The sequence below is a fragment of the Lepidochelys kempii genome, chromosome 27 (genome assembly GCF_965140285.1).
Source record: "Lepidochelys kempii isolate rLepKem1 chromosome 27, rLepKem1.hap1, whole genome shotgun sequence".
Classification (NCBI taxonomy): domain Eukaryota; kingdom Metazoa; phylum Chordata; order Testudines; family Cheloniidae; genus Lepidochelys; species Lepidochelys kempii.
Genome location: NC_136406.1, coordinates 3,908,853 through 3,927,771, shown reverse-complemented (window position 1 = coordinate 3,927,771; position 18,919 = coordinate 3,908,853). Strand labels below are relative to the sequence as shown.

Sequence of the window (18,919 nt, the reverse complement as noted above, 5' to 3'; positions counted from 1 at the left end):
TGTTGGAGGACTGAGGAGTACAAGTGTTATCAGACACCAGGAGGAAGGTCCTGTGGTGAGGATGAAGAAGGTGTTGGGAGGAGGCCATGGGGAAGTAGCCCAGGGAGTTGTAGCTGTCACACAGCTGTTCCAGGAGGCTCTCTAGACAGCTGCATTCCACAGGGCCCTGGGCTGGAACCCGGAGTAGAGGGCGGGCCCGGGTTCCCCCCAGATCCTCCCAACTCCTGGTCAGACACAGGAGGAGTCGACCTGGACTGTGGGTTCAGAAAAACGGCCAAGCTGAGGGCTGCCGCGAAGCTCCAAGGCGAGCAAATCGGCCAGTAAGCGCAAGACCCACCAAGGTAGAGCAGGAACTTTGTCACAACTGGTGTCGGAAGTGGGATCTGGTGTCCACAGCGCGAAGGAAGAAGGAGGGTGTTTGGAAGTGGAAAGAAAAAAAAGGAAGAGGATCTATTTTTATTTTTTCTCACCACGATGGAGGAGGGAGTGCGGAAACTGATACAAGCCACGGCTGCCCAGCAGGAGGCTCCCCGGATCCAGCAGCCGCCCAACAGGAGGCAGAGCGGCTGCAGCAAGAGACTAATCGCCTGCTGACGGACCAGGCTGCTCAAACCGGGCTATGTTGCGGGAACTGATAAACCAGGGAAAGGCCCTGACAGAGCTGAACCGCGGCCATGAGGGGACGCAGATCATGCTGGCCAGCAATTGGCCACAGACAATGACACAGGAGGATGATGTAGATGCATACCTCCTGGCCTTTGAGAGGACAGCCCCGCGGGAGGCTTGGCCCCGAGAACAGTGGTCTGGCATCCTCGCTCCATTCCTGTGTGGGGAGGCCCAGAAGGCCTACTATGATTTGCCTGAAGAGGCTGTGGCAGACTACCCCCAGCTGAAAGCAGAGATCCTGGCCAGATCTGGGGTAATGACCGCAGTGAGGGCCCAGCGATATCATGAGTGGAGGTACCAGGAAAACAAAACCCCGTGTCCCAATTATATGACCTCGTCCATCTCGCATGAAAGTGGTTACGAACTGAGTCCCGGAGTCCGGAGGAGATACTAGACATTCTGGTCATCGACCGGTACATGAGAGGACTACCGCCAGGCCTTCGTGCCTGGGTAAGCCAGAACGAACCCTCCCCCTACGACGAGGTTGTCGCACTGGTAGAAGGGTGAAGGACAGTGAGGGAGCTGACCTGACCCGTTAAGGAAGAAGCACCCCGGGTTAAACTAGCAGCACCAAGCCCTAGAGCTCGGGTGCCTGGGCCACCATTAGAGCCCAGGGGGAAAAAGAGAGGGGCTGAAGGCCACCAGAAGCCACAAAGAGTCGGAGCACTGAGGGGAAAGAGGATCGTGATGTTAGACTACCCAAACCAAGAGACCGGGGAACGCCTAGGGCTCCATACAGACATTACGCCTGCCGGGAGTGGGGACACAGCTGCACAGTGTCCCAATGCCGAGGAGCCTATGCAGCGTAACCTGGGGAACTGGGCGGACCCATGCTCCCTAATCCACCGTGTGGGGGTCTCACTAACCCCACATATGTACACTAGACCAGTGAAGCTAAATGGGTAGAGACCACAGCACTGGCTGATTCGGGGAGTGTTATCGCGCTTGTCTCGAGGAAGCTCGTGAAGCGCAGTCAGCTGCTGTGAGCTAAGCGTACGGGGATAACATGCGTCCATGGGACAGTTGGTTATTACCCCACCATCCCAGTAAAAATCAAAATTCAGGGGAACGCTACTGAGGTAGCAGCAGGTGTAGTCCCTAAACTCCCATACCCAGTGCTCGTAGGGAGGGACTTCCCAGGGTTTGGAGACTTACTCCCGGTAGGGGAATTGGAGAAAGGGGGAAGCCCTGAAAGTAGTGAGGCATCCACAGTAGACTGTCAACCCCCAACCTTCTCTGAAATATCCCCAGATTTGTTCTCCACTCCCAGACAGCGTAGAAAGACGAAAAGGGAAAGAAGGGCAGTTAAGGCCTTGGGAACCTGAATACTGGACCAAAGCCAGAGGGTCGCTCTCGGAGGTAGGCGGACCTGAGCACCTGAAAAGGAGGCCACCCAGGAGGGAGAAGCACCTGAGTCTGACCCACACCCTAATGCCTCTGAACCAGTAGAGGCAACAGAGACTGGCCCCCTAGATCTCGGGCAGATTAGCTCTGGGAGAGGAAATTTTGGACGGGACCAGGCTGAAGACCCAAGGTACAGCAACATTAGGAAGAAGGTGACCGAAATAGATGGGATCCCCGTGGAAGAGAAACCCCAGGGACCAGGACCCTACTTCATAATGAAGAAGAATCTCTTATACGGGGTTGCACCAGTACAGGGGCAGAAGGTACAGCACATCCTAGTACCTCAGAAACACCAGAATGCTGTATTAAGTCTAGCCCATAGTCATCTTTTTGGGGGGCATTTGGGGGTAGAGAAGACCCTGGCATGGGGGGGGGTCCTGTGACGATTCTTCTGGCCTGGAGTACATGAAGAAGTGCGGAGGTACTGTGCGTCCTGCCCGGAGTGTCAGCTGCACAGTCCCCATCCCCACTTGAGGGCACCGTTAATACCCTTTCCCATCATAGAGGTCCCCTTCGAGTGAATAGCCATAGATCTAGTGGGACTCCTGGAGAAGACCGCCTGGGGCCACCAATATATACTTGTCATTCTGGATTATGCTACTTGCTACACAGAAGCCGTTCCCCTGCGGAACACAGCGCCTCCAAAACGATAGCTAAAGAGTTGGTGGGGATCTTTGCCCGCGTGGGGCTACCAAAGGAGATATTAACAGACCAAGGTACCCCATTTATGTCGAAGCTAATGAAGGACCTCTGTACGCTGCTCCATATACATACCCTGAGAACTTCAGTCTATCATCCGCAGACTGATGGGCTGGTAGAAAGGTTTAACTGAACCCTCAAGGCAATGATAAGGGAAGTGGTAAGTTGAGACGGGAAGGATTGGGACACCCTACTACCCTACCTTATGTTTGCAATCCAGGAGGTACCTCAGGCCTCAACTGGGTTTTCCCCCTTTGAATTATTATATGGACGCCACCCCCATGGCATACTAGATATTGCAAAAGAAATCTGGGAAGAGGAACTTAATGAGGGGAGAAATATAATTGACCATGTGTTGCAAATGCGAGAATGGATAGCCCAGGTCACCCTTATGGTATGGGAACATTTGGAAAAGACGCAGGAGGCCCAGCGAACCCATTACAATCGCCAGGCAAAAGTCCGACAGTTCCAACCGGGGGATTGGGTGATGGTGTTGGTACCCACGGCAGAAAGCAAGCTTTTGGCCCAATGGCAGGGGCCCTATGAGGTGGTTGAACCCTTGGGGAAAGTAACGTATGGGTTCCCCCCAAATCCTCCCAACTCCTGGTCAGACACAGGAGTCATCGACCTGGATTGTGGGTTCAGAAAAACGGCCAAGCTGAGGGCTGCTGTGAAGCTCCAAGGCGAGCAAATCCATCAATAAGCACAAGACACACCAAGGTAGAGCAGGAACTTTGTCACAGGTGCCACAAGTACTCCTGTTCTTTTCACAGTTTTTACAGGCAGAAGCCATTGCCCACATGGTATCTTGAATGTCTCCAGGAAGACTTATGTGGATTGGAACCTTCCAAGATGCATTGTTCCCTAAGTGCTTCTTGACTGGGCCCTTAACTTTGTGAATTCCTTGCTCCAGGAACTGACCAACTAAGGTTATTTAGAAGTCAAGCCGGTACATGGTCAATATTTGTTACTTCAAATACAAAAATGATACATGCATACAAATAGGATTAATAGAGTCAGTAGATCATGGTCTCAAGATCATGGTCAGTAGATAATGGTCTCAAGTTGCAGTGGGGGAGGTTTAGATTGGATATTAGGAAAAACTTTTTCGCTAAGAGGGTGGTGAAACACTGGAATGCGTTACCTAGGGAGGTGGTAGAATCTCCTTCCTTAGAGGTTTTTAAGGTCAGGCTTGACAAAGCCCTGGCTGGGATGATTTAACTGGGAATTGGTCCTGCTTTGAGCAGGGGGTTAGACTAGATGACCTTCTGGGGTCCCTTCCAACCCTGATATTCTATGATTCTATGATCATAACCTTTACATAGATATGTTACATGGCATATGTAGCATAGAACATGTTCCAGAACATATATTCATAAGCATATTTCCATAAAGCCCTATGGGGGGCATGTCACACTGGCCCTAGCGCTAAGCAGTAGCACTGAGTCAAAAGAAATCCTTTGAAAAGCCCTGCATGCATCCAAAGGACTCAGCCCTCAGCTTTTCCCTTTATCGGGTACATTCTGTGCCTAAAAGCTCCGGCTGCTCCATTGGAGATGAAGCTTGGTAAGCTTATGACAGTTGCTTGTAATAGGGATCTACACGCAGTGATCCTGGAGGTCCCTTCTAGTCCTATGTACCAGTTTCTCCTGGTGCAGCAGAGCCCCCCCTCTCCAAACCCCCAGAAGGACAGTGCTCCCCTCCCCGCCCTGTGTGCCAATTGCCACGTGTAGGATAAACAGAAGCCTGAATTTGTATGTGGATGTGGGGGAGGTGCTCAGTTTACTGTCCAAACAGCATAACCAGATGGGGACGGGCCCTGCACCCATGAGAGGAAGATGTGGAACCTATTTCCAACGCCCAATTACTTGGTTTTGGCAGAAGTTTGGGGCCTAGGCACGGTTTCAGATATGCTGACCCCTCACTCATGGGCCAGTCACTACAGTTAAACTGCTTTCACTGCAGAGCCAGGCCCAGGTTAGATATTGCCACTGGAAGCTGGTAGAAGGCAGGGCTGTGACTGCTCGCCTGATACCTCTCTTTGGGCATGGCTACGCTGGAAGCTTCGAAGTGCGAGTGTGGTTGCAGGCCAGCGCTGGCAGAGTGCTCTGCTGGTACGCCACCTCCACGAGGGGAGCAGCTCCAGGCACCGTTTACACCGGCGCTTTACCTTGCTGTGCTCAGGGGGGTGGTTTTTCACACCCATGAGCAAGAAAGTTGCAGCGCTGTAAGGTGCCACTGTAGCCAGAGCCTCCATCTTCCACTTAGCAGGAGGAGTTATAGTAAAAAGGACATTTAAAAACCAAACAAACCCCAAACCCCACAGGTTAAGCTTCAACCAAAGCGATCAAAGAGTTGGACAAAATCTACACTGCGAGTGGGAAATGCCAGCACAACTGTAGCTTCCATCCATGGGCCCATGCGCAAGGGAGATGAAAAGCAACTTCCAGGGTACATGGGATGGTACCCTTTTGGTTTCAGGTACCATCGCTAAGCTGCAGTCTAGGTCACTGGTTACCTTTAACCTTCCACTTAAATACCATCAGCTCCACAGTGCCGGTGCTCAGGCACCCAGAGCTTTTATAGAGCAGTGGCCTTCCTTCCAGGCTCTGTGGCCAGTATGAGAAACCACGTAGCAACGCGGTGGTAGAACGTGTTTTTAAACACACCACTCCCAACCTTACATTCAGCTGAGCACACTCCACCCAGGGTCAGGGACTAGGAAAGAGCTTTCTAGCCTCTTCAGGCTTCCTCTACTGGCCTGAGCAAGGAACACAACGTGCTCCCAGACGCACTCTCAGTGAACAGTCAACGGGCAGAACTAGCGAACTGAACCAGCAGGGCGCTGAGTGCTCAGAGCTAAATTTGAAACCCAAACCAGTTTGTTTAGGGACGAGCATGCGTGCTGACTGGAAACGGTCTCAGAGTCCAATGCGCGGTTTGGTAGGAGCAATCCATTTTCTCTCATCTCGGCCATTGATGAAAGTGGTTACTTCCCTGTGCAGTACCTGTTCTTTGAGCCGCGTGGGGCACGTACATGCTCACCGGGCAGCATCTGTGCACCCACAGAGCTCAAGAGTATTGGGTGCACGTAGAGTCCTGCAGTGCAATGCATGTACATGCTCACTTGAAGAACTGGCCTCGGAGGTTGCTTAGTTGGACAGGTGGTTTATAAGCCTAGTTTTCAATGCCTGGAAGGTGCTTTCAGTGCAGTCTTGTGACAGCCAATTTGTGCCCTGAAGCGATTGATAGAAGTTGCCTCTGTAGGAGTTTTTCTGCCAGCTCTTGGCACCTCCGCTGGCTGAAGGCTGACATGACTAAGCACTTCTCCCTAAGTGAGCCTGTGATGCAAACCAGCAGTGAAGTTCTCAGCTGCCACGGCAGGCATCCGATGAAGTGAGCTGTAGCTCACGAAAGCTCACGCTCAAATAAATTGGTTAGTCTCTAAGGTGCCACAAGTCCTCCTTCACTTCACTTCGGCGCTCTAAGGGTAGAGCTGCACTGTAATCAGGAGGTGGGATTGCAGAACTGGTGTGGTGCCACCAGGCAGCCTGCCGTAGACTATTCTGCACTGCTGACGCACCTTCACCACCCAGGGGTACGTCTACACTGCAAGCAGGAAGTGGGATTGGAGCGTGTACCGACGTTCCCCAAGTCAGCTTTGATCCAGTCAGCTAGAGTAACCATAGCAATGAAGCTCTGGCAGCGGGGCAAGCCCCAGCAGCCCAAGATCCTGCACGCATATTCACACGGCCACTGCAGCTTCATCGCGATTGTTACCCACGCTACTAGCCCAGGTACCTCTCTACATGCTGCTCACCTCCTCCCCGTCACACTGCAGGGGGGACACTCTGTCAGCATTACTGGCCCTTCTACATCAGCTGGAGTTACGGCACCATGAGAGTTATTTGTGTGAGAAAAACAGTGGGGGTGGAGCGGAAGAGGAGAGAGAAATCTCGATCTAGAGCTCTTGCAAACATTCCCACTCTTGCCCCATTCACTCCCTGTGCAGATATCCCATATTGAGGCAATATTCAGACAGCCCAGGTTATCCCTGTGTATTTTAAAAAGCCTCATACCCTGATGGTCGGACTCTTTGCGTTGGTGCCTCGGCCTGCTGCTGTCCCGCAGCCTAGAGCGTGGCTCCTGAAGGGGAAAGGCCAGGCTGGAGCAGAACAAAACCTGGGTTTCAAGGGGTGGCTTGGGTCAGGGAGAGGCTCGGGTCAGGGAGAGGCTCCAAGTGATGCAGTTTCTCAGCCCTGGGAAGGCTGCTGCAGGTGACCAAATCAGACCACCTCCCAAGGCTCACCTTGCCCCTCCATGTCAAGGGGGGCCATCCCCACAGTATGGTTACTTTCAGATATCTCAAGCACAGGGCTTTCCCCAATTCCACACCTAGACTCCATCTCCCTGCCAGGGCATTTTTCAAGATTCCCAGCCTAGGTTTCCCCTCCTCCTCCTATCACTGCCCTCCAGAGTCCTCTCAGCAGACACCTCCCACGAGAAAATGTTACTCACCCAGGAATACTAGAATGCTTGACTAACCTGGAATCTAGGCTAGGGCTGTAGCAGAGATGAACCAAACAGGTGCTAGGGTCTTTGGGCTAGTTTTAAGCTTAGGACTAATTAAATGGATAGGTTTGCAATTAGAGGCCCATTTTCCCCCTCCCAAGAACTTCCCTTCCTGAAATGGATTAGCATACCCCTGTCTTAGCAGGGCGACTGGTGGAATGGGGAAGAGGGTGGAGCTGTTTGAAAGCCACTTCTCTATAACCCAATCAGGTGATGTCCCGCAAGAACCCAATGACACTGCAGCAGCAGAGCTGAATGTAACTGGATTTGTTGGGTTCCCAGTATCACAACACAGACACAAAACCACAGACAATGCCACTCGGACACAGCCACGAGAACAAAGAGCTTTATTCTTTTCATGGACAGGTCAACCTGCATCTAAATTTATATTTTTTTAAGAAGTCAGTTTTGTAAAGTGTCATCCGTGTACAAATTGTTCAAGCCTATGAAAATAGGGCAGCTTCCACTCCTAGAAGTAGCACCCATTGCACCCTAACAGCTGCTTCTGGTTTTGTTTTCAGTGGCATAGTTTTGCCCAGACCCTTCCAGGAGGGAGTGGTGCGTGCCACCACTCTTGCTTTTCCTTCCTCCTCTATTGCCCTAAACTGGGGTTCTCCACGGGACAGTGCGCAGGTAATAGCAAGCAGCACCTTCGTACTCGGGCACGTTCAGCCAGATCTGCTGATTCCAGCGACGAGAGCTGTCCCCCATGTTGTACTCCTATTAGCACTGCAGAGCCACCCAGCTGCAGGGGAGGGACCTGGAATCTCACCTGGCTCCAGCAGCAGACTATTTCACCAAGTTGCACCAGCAGATTGTCATTGGCGACAAGAGTCAGGGCCGGTGGTGTCTGAGCTGGAAAGCCGTCTCTTACTTGCAAGGTAAATTTGATCTGGAATTGTTCAAACATGGTGCCCTGAGGCACCTTATGAAGTCAGTTTACAGAGCAGATCCACACTTCAAGGACAGTAAGGAAAAGCGATTGGCTTGTGGTACCCGTAATGAAAGTCAGCCTTGTCCCTGTCAGCTGGAGATAGTGGACAGGAGGGCCTGCTCAGCTGACAATGGGAATCTGCCACATGGAAGCTGGATCACAGTGATATGAAGCTACAATGAAGAGGACAGCGTCGGATTTAAGGAGGACGAGATACATGGGGTAGAGATACTGGCTAATGCTGGTGTGTCAAAGCACAGGAGGATATACACATCCTGCCTACCTGGATTCACAAATGTTTACACTTTTACTCATCATTCAGATAAGTTCCCAGCATAAAAAGGGCAGCATTAATGCTATAAGTAAAATGTAGAGCTCACTCTCCTAACACTGAGGGCTGCTGCATTTTGCTCTAGTGTTTAGCAGAGTTCGACACCAAAAGGTTAAAAAGGTGGAAGTTACTAAGGAGAAACTGGTAAAATTATGTAGTGTCCCCTCAGATACCAGAATGAGACTAAGGGCTTGTCTACATTACCCACTGGATCGATGGGCAGTCATTGATCCAGCAGGGGTTGATCTATCACGTCTAGTCTAGATGCAATAAATCAACCGCCGAGTGCTCCCCCGTCAACTCCCCCGTCAACCAGGGCAAGAGGCGTGGGTGGAGTCGACAGAAGAGCGTCAGCCATTGACTTACTGCAGTGAAGACACCATGGTAAGTAGATCTAAGTACATTGACTTCAGCTACGCTATTCACATAGCTGAAGTTGCATAACTTAGATCGATCCCTCCCTAGTGTAGACCAGGACTAAGTGACGGAACAGAGGGCATGAGTAAGGCTATGTTTGAGTCATGGATATTTTTTATTAAAACTCATGGGCAGGTCACGGGCAGTAAACAAAAATTCACAACCCATAACCTGTCCATGACTTTTACTATATACCCCTGACTAAAATGGGGGTGGATGAAGGGAAGCACGGCTCAGAAGGGCACTGCGGGGGGTGGGGGGGGGGGGCTGGGGCAGGCTCCCTAGCCAGCTCCTGGGAAGTGGTGACCCCAGCTCTTGGCTCCACATGCTGACCCTGCTCTGCCCCAAGGCCTGGGTTCTGCAGCTCCCATGGGTCTGCGGGTGGAGGCAGCATGTGGAGATGAGGGAGGGGAGTTGCTGTTGCCCTTCCGGAGAGCCCCTCCCCCAAACTCCTGCTGCTGGGGGACCGGGGGCCTGAGACTGCCCCAGCAGCGGCCGGTGTGCCTGTCCCAGGAGCTACCCAAGCTGCTAAGGCAGCTCCCGGGCCAGGCGCACCAGCCATGCAGAAGTCATGGAGGTCACGGAATCAGTGGCTTCCGTGACAAAAATGGATGCTTTGGCATGAGCAACCTTTGGGGTGACAGGCAATACAGCGGGTCCCTGGTTTACGTTGGGGTTGCGTTCTTGAAAAGGGCAGCGGATCCCAAGATGACGAATTCTGGGGACCTACTAGTACAGCACTGGCATAGGCAGGAAGGGACACTTGGGTGGGTGGGCAATGACTGGGGACAGAGGGGTAGGAGCGATCTGTCTGCTTCTCCCCCCTCTCCAGCCAGCCAGGGAGGGGGTGGGGGGGGGGGGGAGACACAACAGATGCTCTGGCCAGGGGCTCCTGGGAAAATGTGCACACCCACCTGGGTTGGGGGCTTGGCTCAAGTGCTGGGGTGGGAGCAAAGCTGGGACTGGCAGGATGGGCCTGGATGTTAAATGGGTGGGTGGTGGCCCACTCATGGCTACTCATCTCTGTCCCATATCCGGCACTCATCAATAGGGGAACACGTTCCCTTTACATCGGTCCCAATCCGCATATCCATTGGTTGCAGTACTGTACTGTAAGATGCAAATGACGGATATTCAGATCAGGACTGACGTGAATTGGAACACGTTCCCCTATTGAGGAGCAACGGATATGCGAAACAATGGATAAGGGGGAAGACATATACTGGGTTATGTCACAGCAACACACCATCAGCTGTTGATTATAATGCCACGGTTTTCTTGATAGAGGACAAAGAAAATCCTGCGCCCCAGGAGTAGAGACAGGAACCAAAGTCTCCACTGCCAATGAATTTGCTGCAGTTGACAAAGCATTAGCGTTTGGAATTCCTCAGCTCCGTGGAAAGAGATTCCAACCCCGGCAATGCTAATTCAGCCTTTCACTCCAAGGTAGCAGAACAGTTCAATGTACTTTATGGCTTCTGAAAACAGAAGTCATGGAGGCTCTCTATCAAAATTTAAAAAGCTGAATTCCCATGACACTTTTCTTGAGAAGAAGTGTAATGGAACTCAAGTCTCCCCTCTTGGTAGGAATGCCAAGTTTTATTTTCTAGCAGGTTACTGCTAGATGCCAGAGCTGGCTGCATTTCAGCTACAGTAGATATATACGCTGTATAGTTGAAGTATTTTGGGATTAAACAAGTATAGAAATATCACTACACTGCTGCTCAAAAATCACCTCTTTGCTTGTAAAGTTCTACTCTTACCTTGGAATTCACATTTGCAAGAGCTTTGATTTTCTGATTCAGGATTTTTGATCATATAATACAGCCGGAAACATTAACCATGCAAGGGACCATTGAAGATTAGAGGCTTAATGTGCTTGCATCTTCTAATAAAGGCGGAGGAGAACTGTACTTTAGCCCAGCATTACTTGCAAGTTTCACTATAATTTGCAACATGGTCTGTGGACAAAGCACTGGCTAGTCAGGAACCATGGGTTCTAGTCCCAGCTCTGCCATGCATTCAGAGTGTGATTTTGGCCAAGTCACTTTGATCTTGCCTCAGATTTCTGATCTGTAAAATGGGGATAATGATAGTTGCTTCCTTACAGTACTCTTAGCCATGGCTCTAACAGAGGACTTACATAGTTCATTGACCTTGACATGCTCCATAAGGATTAAATCTAGTTGCCATTCCTCCCACCTGTATTCTATCCATCGTATGGACAAACTGACTCTCAAAAAGGTTAGTCAAGGCACAGCACATCAATGGCAAAGCTGGGAACAGAACCCAGGAGTTCAACTCTCCAGCCTCCTGACCATGTATTCCCTTCTTTGATATATATTGTTTACAATAATGAAGGAGTGGGATAATGCAAGATCTCTGTGGACCAGAACTAAAAAGAGGGGTTGTTGAAATCAGAGGTGAAAGGAAAGCCCTTCTGGAGAGTGGCCCTAATCCTTTTCTGATCAGAAGCTGCAACCTCAAAAAACAGAGTGCTGCTGGGAAGGGAAACAGGGAATACAATGATTTGATTGTAACCCTTAAACCCAGCCAGTTACAGCTTCTATTTTCCTCACTGCTCTAATCTTAAGGCAGTGATGCTATTCAAAACCTACAGAAACAGAATTTTTCCTTCACCAAGAAAGGAGTTTGCCACCTCCTCATCCACCATCCTACTATACTCAAGATCCCCATCTTCCTTCCTCTAGAGTTCGAATTCTACAGACTGCATGTCGGAGTTCTGAGCAATCGAGGTGGCCGGCCCCTTCCCCAGCATTCTCCTGGAAAGTGCCGATGTGCAGCAGTACAATCCTGTTCCTCTCTGCTGCATTCAATCTCAGCATGTTCACAGCCCTCACGCAAGAGACTGCCTTGCAGAGACTGAATCCAGACCAAGCAGCAAGGAGTTGATGCACTAAAGCAGGGAATAGCTGAACCCTGAATCCTAGTTCAGTAGGAAACATCAGTAGCTGCATTGGATGCTTATCAAGCAAAGTTGGTTGTGGGCTTCTGTAATTCCATGCTTCAACATAAGGAAGTGACCTCCAAGACCAAAAGCCTTATGGTCTATTCTCCAGCTGACCATGCTTGACTCTCCACGTCCAACCAAAACTGCAGTCAGGAGCAAGGGTGCACTGCAGTTCTATACCAGAGTCAGGAACCTCCATGTCATAGCGAACAGGTTGACCTTCCTTTGTAACAAGGCTGAAAGCAGAGGCTGGTATCTGTGAACCAGAGCAAACAAAGCTTTGTGGCACTTGGCAATCAAAGTCTAATTCAGTGCATGACAGGAATACTCTAGCTGGCTAACAGCGTTCTGATTAACAAAGTGCAAGGAGAAAGGAGGTTCATGCTTGGCAGGGATCATGTCCTAATTCTCCCCTGGTGATTGACTATTTCAGAAGCCAAATAGAGATGGTATTTCTCCTGCAGCTGGATTCCCACAGACGTTTAGTGCCTACTGCTGGCTGTTCATTAACTGGGATGGCTGGGTTAGTTTAGGCTCCTGTGCCCTTCTCTCTTTAGCTGGAACTCTCTGCTTTGTGATTCTTAAGTGAATGGCTTATCCCAAAGGAGTATACTCCAATAATACAAATCCTTTACACTTCTACAGCCCCTTCATTCTGAGAAGGTCAAAGCATTTTAAGATCAACTGAGCCTCACAATCCTGTGACACTGGTAACTGCCCTTCCCTCACACCTTGCAGTCTCCAGCCGAGGCAGCCCAGTATTTACACTGGAAGCTGATAACATGCCCTCATGGCCATTATAAACTGATGAGCAGCCATTTTCTCTAGCTGACATTCACTACATGCCTCTTCTATGCAAGCAGTATTCTAATTTCCCTAGAAAACCAGTAACGTTTCTAGTCAGAAAGAAGGAGCCCCAGAAGTCTGAACAACTCAACCATCTCTCAACATTGTCTAAAAAGTACAAGTCAAGACGGTGTGTAAGCGGACTAGCCCATTAACCCCCAAGCCACCACCACCTGCCCTCCAGCAGTAGCCCACTCTTGACCAGCACGTGACGGCCCAGCCGCCACCATCTGAGTCACAGCACTCGGCTGGCTCCTCACCTGGTGGCTTATCCCAGTAGCAATGTCCCCCACCTTTGTCCTGTGGAACTCTCGGATATGAAGATTTTCTCCACTTAGCAACTGGATCTGGATTTTCACTCCTGAAACAGAGAGTCATTTACTCCTCCTGCGGGCTTGGTGGAGTTACAGTCTCTTGTTCCAATGGAGATCAGTCAGCGTCCAATGCCCTGGTAGGAGCCTGAGGTACAGGGTTTGCCACTAAGGGGCTCATGTGCGCTGGTCCAAGAGCCCAGAGGCATGGCAAATGCGTACGAGGCACAGAGCTGCACCCCTTGAAGCTATGCAGTCAGCAGTTTTCCTCTGGCTGCCTTGCTCTTCAAGGGCCTGAGCACCCCATGAACTCACCAGGAGCTGCGGGCACAGCCTCTTTGAAGCTCATGGGCTTTTCACCAGATGAAGGGTCACAGACTTAACAAGACCCTCTCCCACCTCCCAGGGATGATTCCTTTGTACCAATGGGGAGAGAAAACTTGGGGGAAAAAAAAACAAACAAAACAAAACAGCTACTCATGCACAGTGGCTACTGAACCACCCCCCCCACCCCCGCCCCAAGAGAGGGGGTAGCTGTGTCCAGATTTGGAGACCCAAATCGACGCACCATTAAAATAGCTGGGGGTGTCTGTGTGCCGACTGCGATACAGCAGGTTGTTCCAGCTGAAGCTCTGTCCATCAGTCTGACTGTTCCAGGAGTGAACCCCAGAGCTCATGGTGTCCCTCAGGCTCTGAGAGGCCTTCAGAGAGTTCTGAAAAAGTAACCATGCATACAGCTCACTTCCTGACACTGCATATACAAGGGCCATGCGATCCATCAGTACAGCATGCAGGATTGTTACTATTAAACCACAGTGTGAGCGCCCACCTTCCTGTGTCCAAAGAAGGGAGAATCCCCTCCACAGAACAGTCCCTAGGTCACCCACAGATTGACCCAGAGGTAATGGGAAAGGCAGCACATCTGCCAGGGGCCGTACTGCCACGTCTCCACTGCTGGTGACGCTGGACCTCCCATTTTACATCAGAAGGCAGATGCCTCTCATAACCACACAGCAACCACTGCTGGGATCTGTTTGTTCACCTTCTCGCTGGCATCAGACATGAGTGGGCTGTCAATGCTGAGACACGAGAGCATTTGCTCCTGCTCCTCCAGAGAGTACGGCTGCGACAGGCTGTTCAAAAACAACTCTAAAAGCAAAAGGGAGAGGAAATGGAGAGAGATTTGCAATTGTTCTGATCCCATGCCTCCCCAACCCCTCTCCTTTTTGCTGTAATTAATACTTTAAACCCTGAATGAGGGATACTAAAGAAACGCAAAGCTCTTTACAAATATCACATTACCCGCAACTTCCCTGTGAGGTAGGTACTATTGTGCCCACTGTAAAGGGCGGGGGGGGGGGGGGGGGAGGGGGAAGAGAACTGAGGCAGGGAGCAGGAAAGTGATTTACACATCACTTGCCAAGCCCAGAGCCAGGAATGGCACCCAGCAGTCCCAACTCAGTACTCTGATCACAAGATAGCCACCCACTCTGGATCCTCCTGCTGCGTGTCTAGAGAACTCTTAGCCAAGCTAGAATTTAAAACAGGCCCTAGTCCCTGTAATCCCCTGCCTGGAGGGTATCCAGAGCTCGAAGTTGCAGGAAGACTGGGCTAATGATCTGAGCACAGGGCCCCGCAAATGCTAATCTCCACTTTGTGATATCAAGCAAATCTCAAAACAGAATTTCCTTATCTACTAGAGGAGCATTCTGCAGTAATACTGCCCTACTGCATCTGACAGGAATTTGCCAAGATTGTGTTATATTTAAGGACTTCAGATTATTCATTCAAATACTATTTCTGCAGCTTTCCACATCATTCATTAAGTGAAAGATGCCGCCTGTCTACATCAGAAGAGAGCACATTAGTGTTATTCTGGCCAATGGAAAGGACTAAAACTTGACCAGTGCTCCTGCTGCACTTTCCAAGACACTGGAAATCAAGCTGCTTGGCTGCTGGACACAGGAGATATACTTCCCACATTTACTTCTTCAGGAAGCTTACCAGACAAATCTTAGCTGCACTAGTCAGTTTTTCACAGCTCCTATCAATTATGCTTCATCCAGCATAACAAGATGGTGTGATGCAGCCAAAAGGTCTCCCCCAAGTTAGAACCCACACTATCTGCAGCATATGCAAATTTTCTGTAGAGTTTAGGCTCTGCAACTGAATGGGGCTGAAAAGGGGCAAGACACTACAGCCCTTCATTAAGGAAGGGCAGGGGAACCTAGAAGCATCAGTCTCAGAATCCCACACCACTGGTTCTGATGCACATGCTAGTGATTGAGAACCACTCATCTTGATAATTTGGGGGGAGGAGAGGTTAACACATGAGGCGTTTTCCCTTTTCTTGGAAAAGTGAAACACAAAACCATTTCTGGGCACCAAAGAGAAAAAGCCAGAAAACAGCAGCTACATTATCACATACCAAGCTCTGTTAACAGAGTAGAGAGCTAGTCTCCATGTTACCTATTTCCAGCTGCTGAAGCTCCTGTTCCGAGATAGTTGTTGCCCGTTCTGAGGAGCTGCTGCTCTTGGTGGGGACAGGAGCCAGGGAGGAAGGGGAGAGTGGATCACAGATCCTAGGTAACTCCTTGCACAGATTCCAAGGGGTTACCTCAGTCTTCTCTGTCAGCTCCAGAGATGGTGGCTGCAGGCTTTGGGATAGGCAAGGAGCTTTGAATGCGGACCCAGGGCTAGCCAAAGTCTCAGAAATCAGGCTGACTGTTGGGGACAGGGAGGTGTGCAGATTGTTTTTTTCATCCAAAGATAAGTGTCTAGGTTCTCTGTATTCTTTCCAGGGGTTCTTCACATCTCCCACTACAAAACAAAGACATATAGGACTGTTATACAGGGAGATGTAGCACGCTTCTACAGCGGGCAGTACTGTATCTTGCTGTGGAATACCCAAGGGCTTCAAAAGATGAAGCCTATAACTTCCCCATAAATCAGTTCCTGGCATATTACAAACTCTCTGGGGGAAATCTATGAGAGAGTCTCAAAGAAGGAACATTAGCATATGGATAGGTTTTATTTAGGGATGGGACACTATTTTCATATTTGCTATATACTAAACACCAGCTGTTTGCCGTTGGATAGTGGGAGAGACATGGGGCTCTCGGGTTGCCTACCACAGAGAGCACAACATCTGCTTCCAACAATGAAGAGGGATGCAAGAGTGCATGCCAGTGCTTAAAATAGTGCTATCTGGACTTTGAACTCATCAGGGCTCCTTTCCTGGCGATTTATACGAACAGGGTCATCTACATGCCCCCATCCAACTCCAAGGGATGTAAGTGTTTTGTGTATAGATGAGGAGCAGCAAGGCAACACATACATTACAGCATCAACAGGGGTCATTTTGTACAGTACTTGCATCTGGGAAAGTCTTTGCATCATAAGCAGCATGTTTCAGATGTGGCTGGTTTCTTACCAGTTGTAGTTAGTAATAAATGAGCAGGACCTTAGAAGCAGGACATTCTTACCCTCCTGCAGAGCTATGTCAGCCTTAGTCTTCAACTCAGCTGCAGAAGCTCTTTTAAGTGGCTCCTTCTCTAGCCCAGCTTTAATAATCTCGACAGTGGAACGGTTACAGGAAGGTGGGATTTCCCTCAAAGGAGGTGGCTCTTTGACTATCTGTATCACATAAAACAGCAAGGAAAAGAGGTTAAACTGAATGAACAAACATTCCAGTCTGCTTCCAAAAAGAGACAAGTTCTCCCCTAAGTTGGCCACATCCACCACTTAACTGTCTCTTGGCTTAAGAAGTATGGAATCAGGATCAGAGGCCTGGTAACAATTCATTCTACAAGTAGTTAAGAACGTGCACCTCAGTGATGAGCAGAGGAGAAACAGGAAGCAGCTAGTGTGCATGAACAAAATAGGGCCAACAAGTAACATAAGTAAGCTGCTCCCAAATTAAGATCCCTACCACCTGCTAGTCCCCTATTTGCACCTTTCAGACTTCTTCCCTCTAGCTCACACCAGCTTGCTGGATATAGTCAGAGTTTGTCTGTCACTCTGGATTTCTGGCATGGTGTACTGTGGATCACTCACCTTTAAGCAAAGAGGGTGGTTGTAATACCGAGTCCAAGGATGACACCCATTGAGCATGTGCAGCATCATGCAGCAGCTGCTCCAGACATCCACCTTTGAGTCACAGCGTTTTCCCATTACTACCTCTGGAGCCATGTGCGTCTCTGTGCCAGGCATGTAGCACCCTAGGGACACAAGTGAAACTCAGAGTTTGCCATCAGACCTGCTCAGTATGCACTAAGGCGGGGTTGGCAATCTATGGCACGTGCGCCAAAGACGGCACGCGAGCCCATTTTTAGCGGCACACTGCTGCCTGCCGGGTCTCAGCCGCAGGCCCAGCTCAACCTGCTGCTGAACCCAGCTCAGCCTGCTGCCGAACCCAGGTCGGGACCCCGGCAGGCAGCAGTGTACCATTAAAAATCCTGCCTGCCCTGGTCCGCTCTACTCCACCCATGGCCCCTCCCCTGCCGGGGCAGAGTGAAAAAGCTTGGTCCTGTGGGCTGCTGCTGCAGGGCAGGCGAGCTCCCCCCTGCCTCTTCTCCCAGCATGCTGGGTTCCTCCTCCTCCGCTCTCTCCCTGCCGCTGATCAATCAGCGAGGGAGTGGGGAGAAGCGGAGCTGCTACAGGGAGGAGACGGAGAAGAGGTGGGGACAGGGCCTTTGGGAAGGGGGGGTGGAATCAGGGCATATCCCCTCCAGCCCCCTGTCGTGAGCCGCTCTGGGCAGGAGGCTGGTAACAGCCCCATGCCCACACCCCCAGTCCTGACCCCTGCGCCCCCCCCATACCCCATGCCCTGATTCTTGCACTCCTCACATTCCCACCCCCACCCTGAGCAACCAAATGGAAGCTCCTGCATACCCCTCCCCCCACATTCCCACCTGCACCCCTTGCACCAAATGGGAGCTGCTCAAGTAAGCACTCCACACCCAAACCTCCTGCCCCAACCCTGAGCCCCCTTCCTCATTCTAGCTCCTGGCCAGACCCTACACCCCAACCCCCAATCTGTTCCTTCACCCCCCGGCCTGTGCTCAGTGCACTCCCACCATCAGCTCAATGCAGAGAGAGACAAAGGAAAAAAAGGGCTAGAACCAGGGAGAAGGAAGGTAGACACTATGTGGACAGGGCCGGGATCCCAGACCGGCAGCAGGCTGAGCTGCCGGCCCCTCGCCGGTCTGGGGTCCTGGCTGCCGGCCCCTCGCCGGTCTGGGGTCCTGGCTGCCGGCCCCTCGCCGGTCTGGGGTCCTGGCTGCCGGCCCCTCGCCGGTCTGGGGTCCTGGCTGCCGGCCCCTCGCCGGTCTGGGGTCCTGGCTGCCGGCCCGGGGTCCTGGCTGCCGGCCCCTCGCCGGTCTGGGGTCCTGGCTGCCGGCCCGGGGTCCTGGCTGCCGGCCCCTCGCCGGTCTGGGGTCCTGGCTGCCGGCCTAGGCGAACGGAACCCCAGGCTGGCAGCGTAAGATCAGCATTTTAATTTAATTTTAAATGAAGCTTCTTAAACATTTTGAAAACCTTGTTTACTTTACATACAATAATAGTTTAGTTATACAATATACAGACTTAGAGAGAGACCTTCTAAAAAACGTTAAAATGCATCACCGGCATGTGAAACCTTAAAGTGAATAAATGAAGACTCAGCACACCACTTCTGAAAGGTTGCCAACCTCTGCACTAAGGAGTTGTCAAAAGGTGATCCCAGGAGCCAAATGCAGCCCACAGGTGCCCAAAACTTTCATACAGAG

General features: G+C 50.9%; 1 protein-coding gene across 4 annotated transcripts in view; it reads right to left on the bottom strand.

Annotated features, from left to right (window-relative positions):
- Positions 1 to 7,671: 7,671 nt before the first annotated feature.
- The window catches only part of MAP3K14 (mitogen-activated protein kinase kinase kinase 14), a 29,670-nt gene continuing 18,422 nt past the window's right edge, over positions 7,672 to 18,919 (bottom strand). For all 4 annotated transcript variants that reach the window (XM_073326046.1, XM_073326044.1, XM_073326045.1 and 1 more), the window contains 7 exons: positions 17,208 to 17,371; positions 16,637 to 16,787; positions 15,621 to 15,971; positions 14,194 to 14,300; positions 13,720 to 13,864; positions 13,101 to 13,201; positions 7,672 to 12,250 (listed from right to left, as the gene is read on the bottom strand). In XM_073326046.1, coding sequence (XP_073182147.1) covers positions 12,086 to 12,250; positions 13,101 to 13,201; positions 13,720 to 13,864; positions 14,194 to 14,300; positions 15,621 to 15,971; positions 16,637 to 16,787; positions 17,208 to 17,371 — 1,184 coding nt within the window. In that variant the 3' untranslated portion in view covers positions 7,672 to 12,085. The remainder of the gene's footprint in view (positions 12,251 to 13,100; positions 13,202 to 13,719; positions 13,865 to 14,193; positions 14,301 to 15,620; positions 15,972 to 16,636; positions 16,788 to 17,207; positions 17,372 to 18,919) is intronic.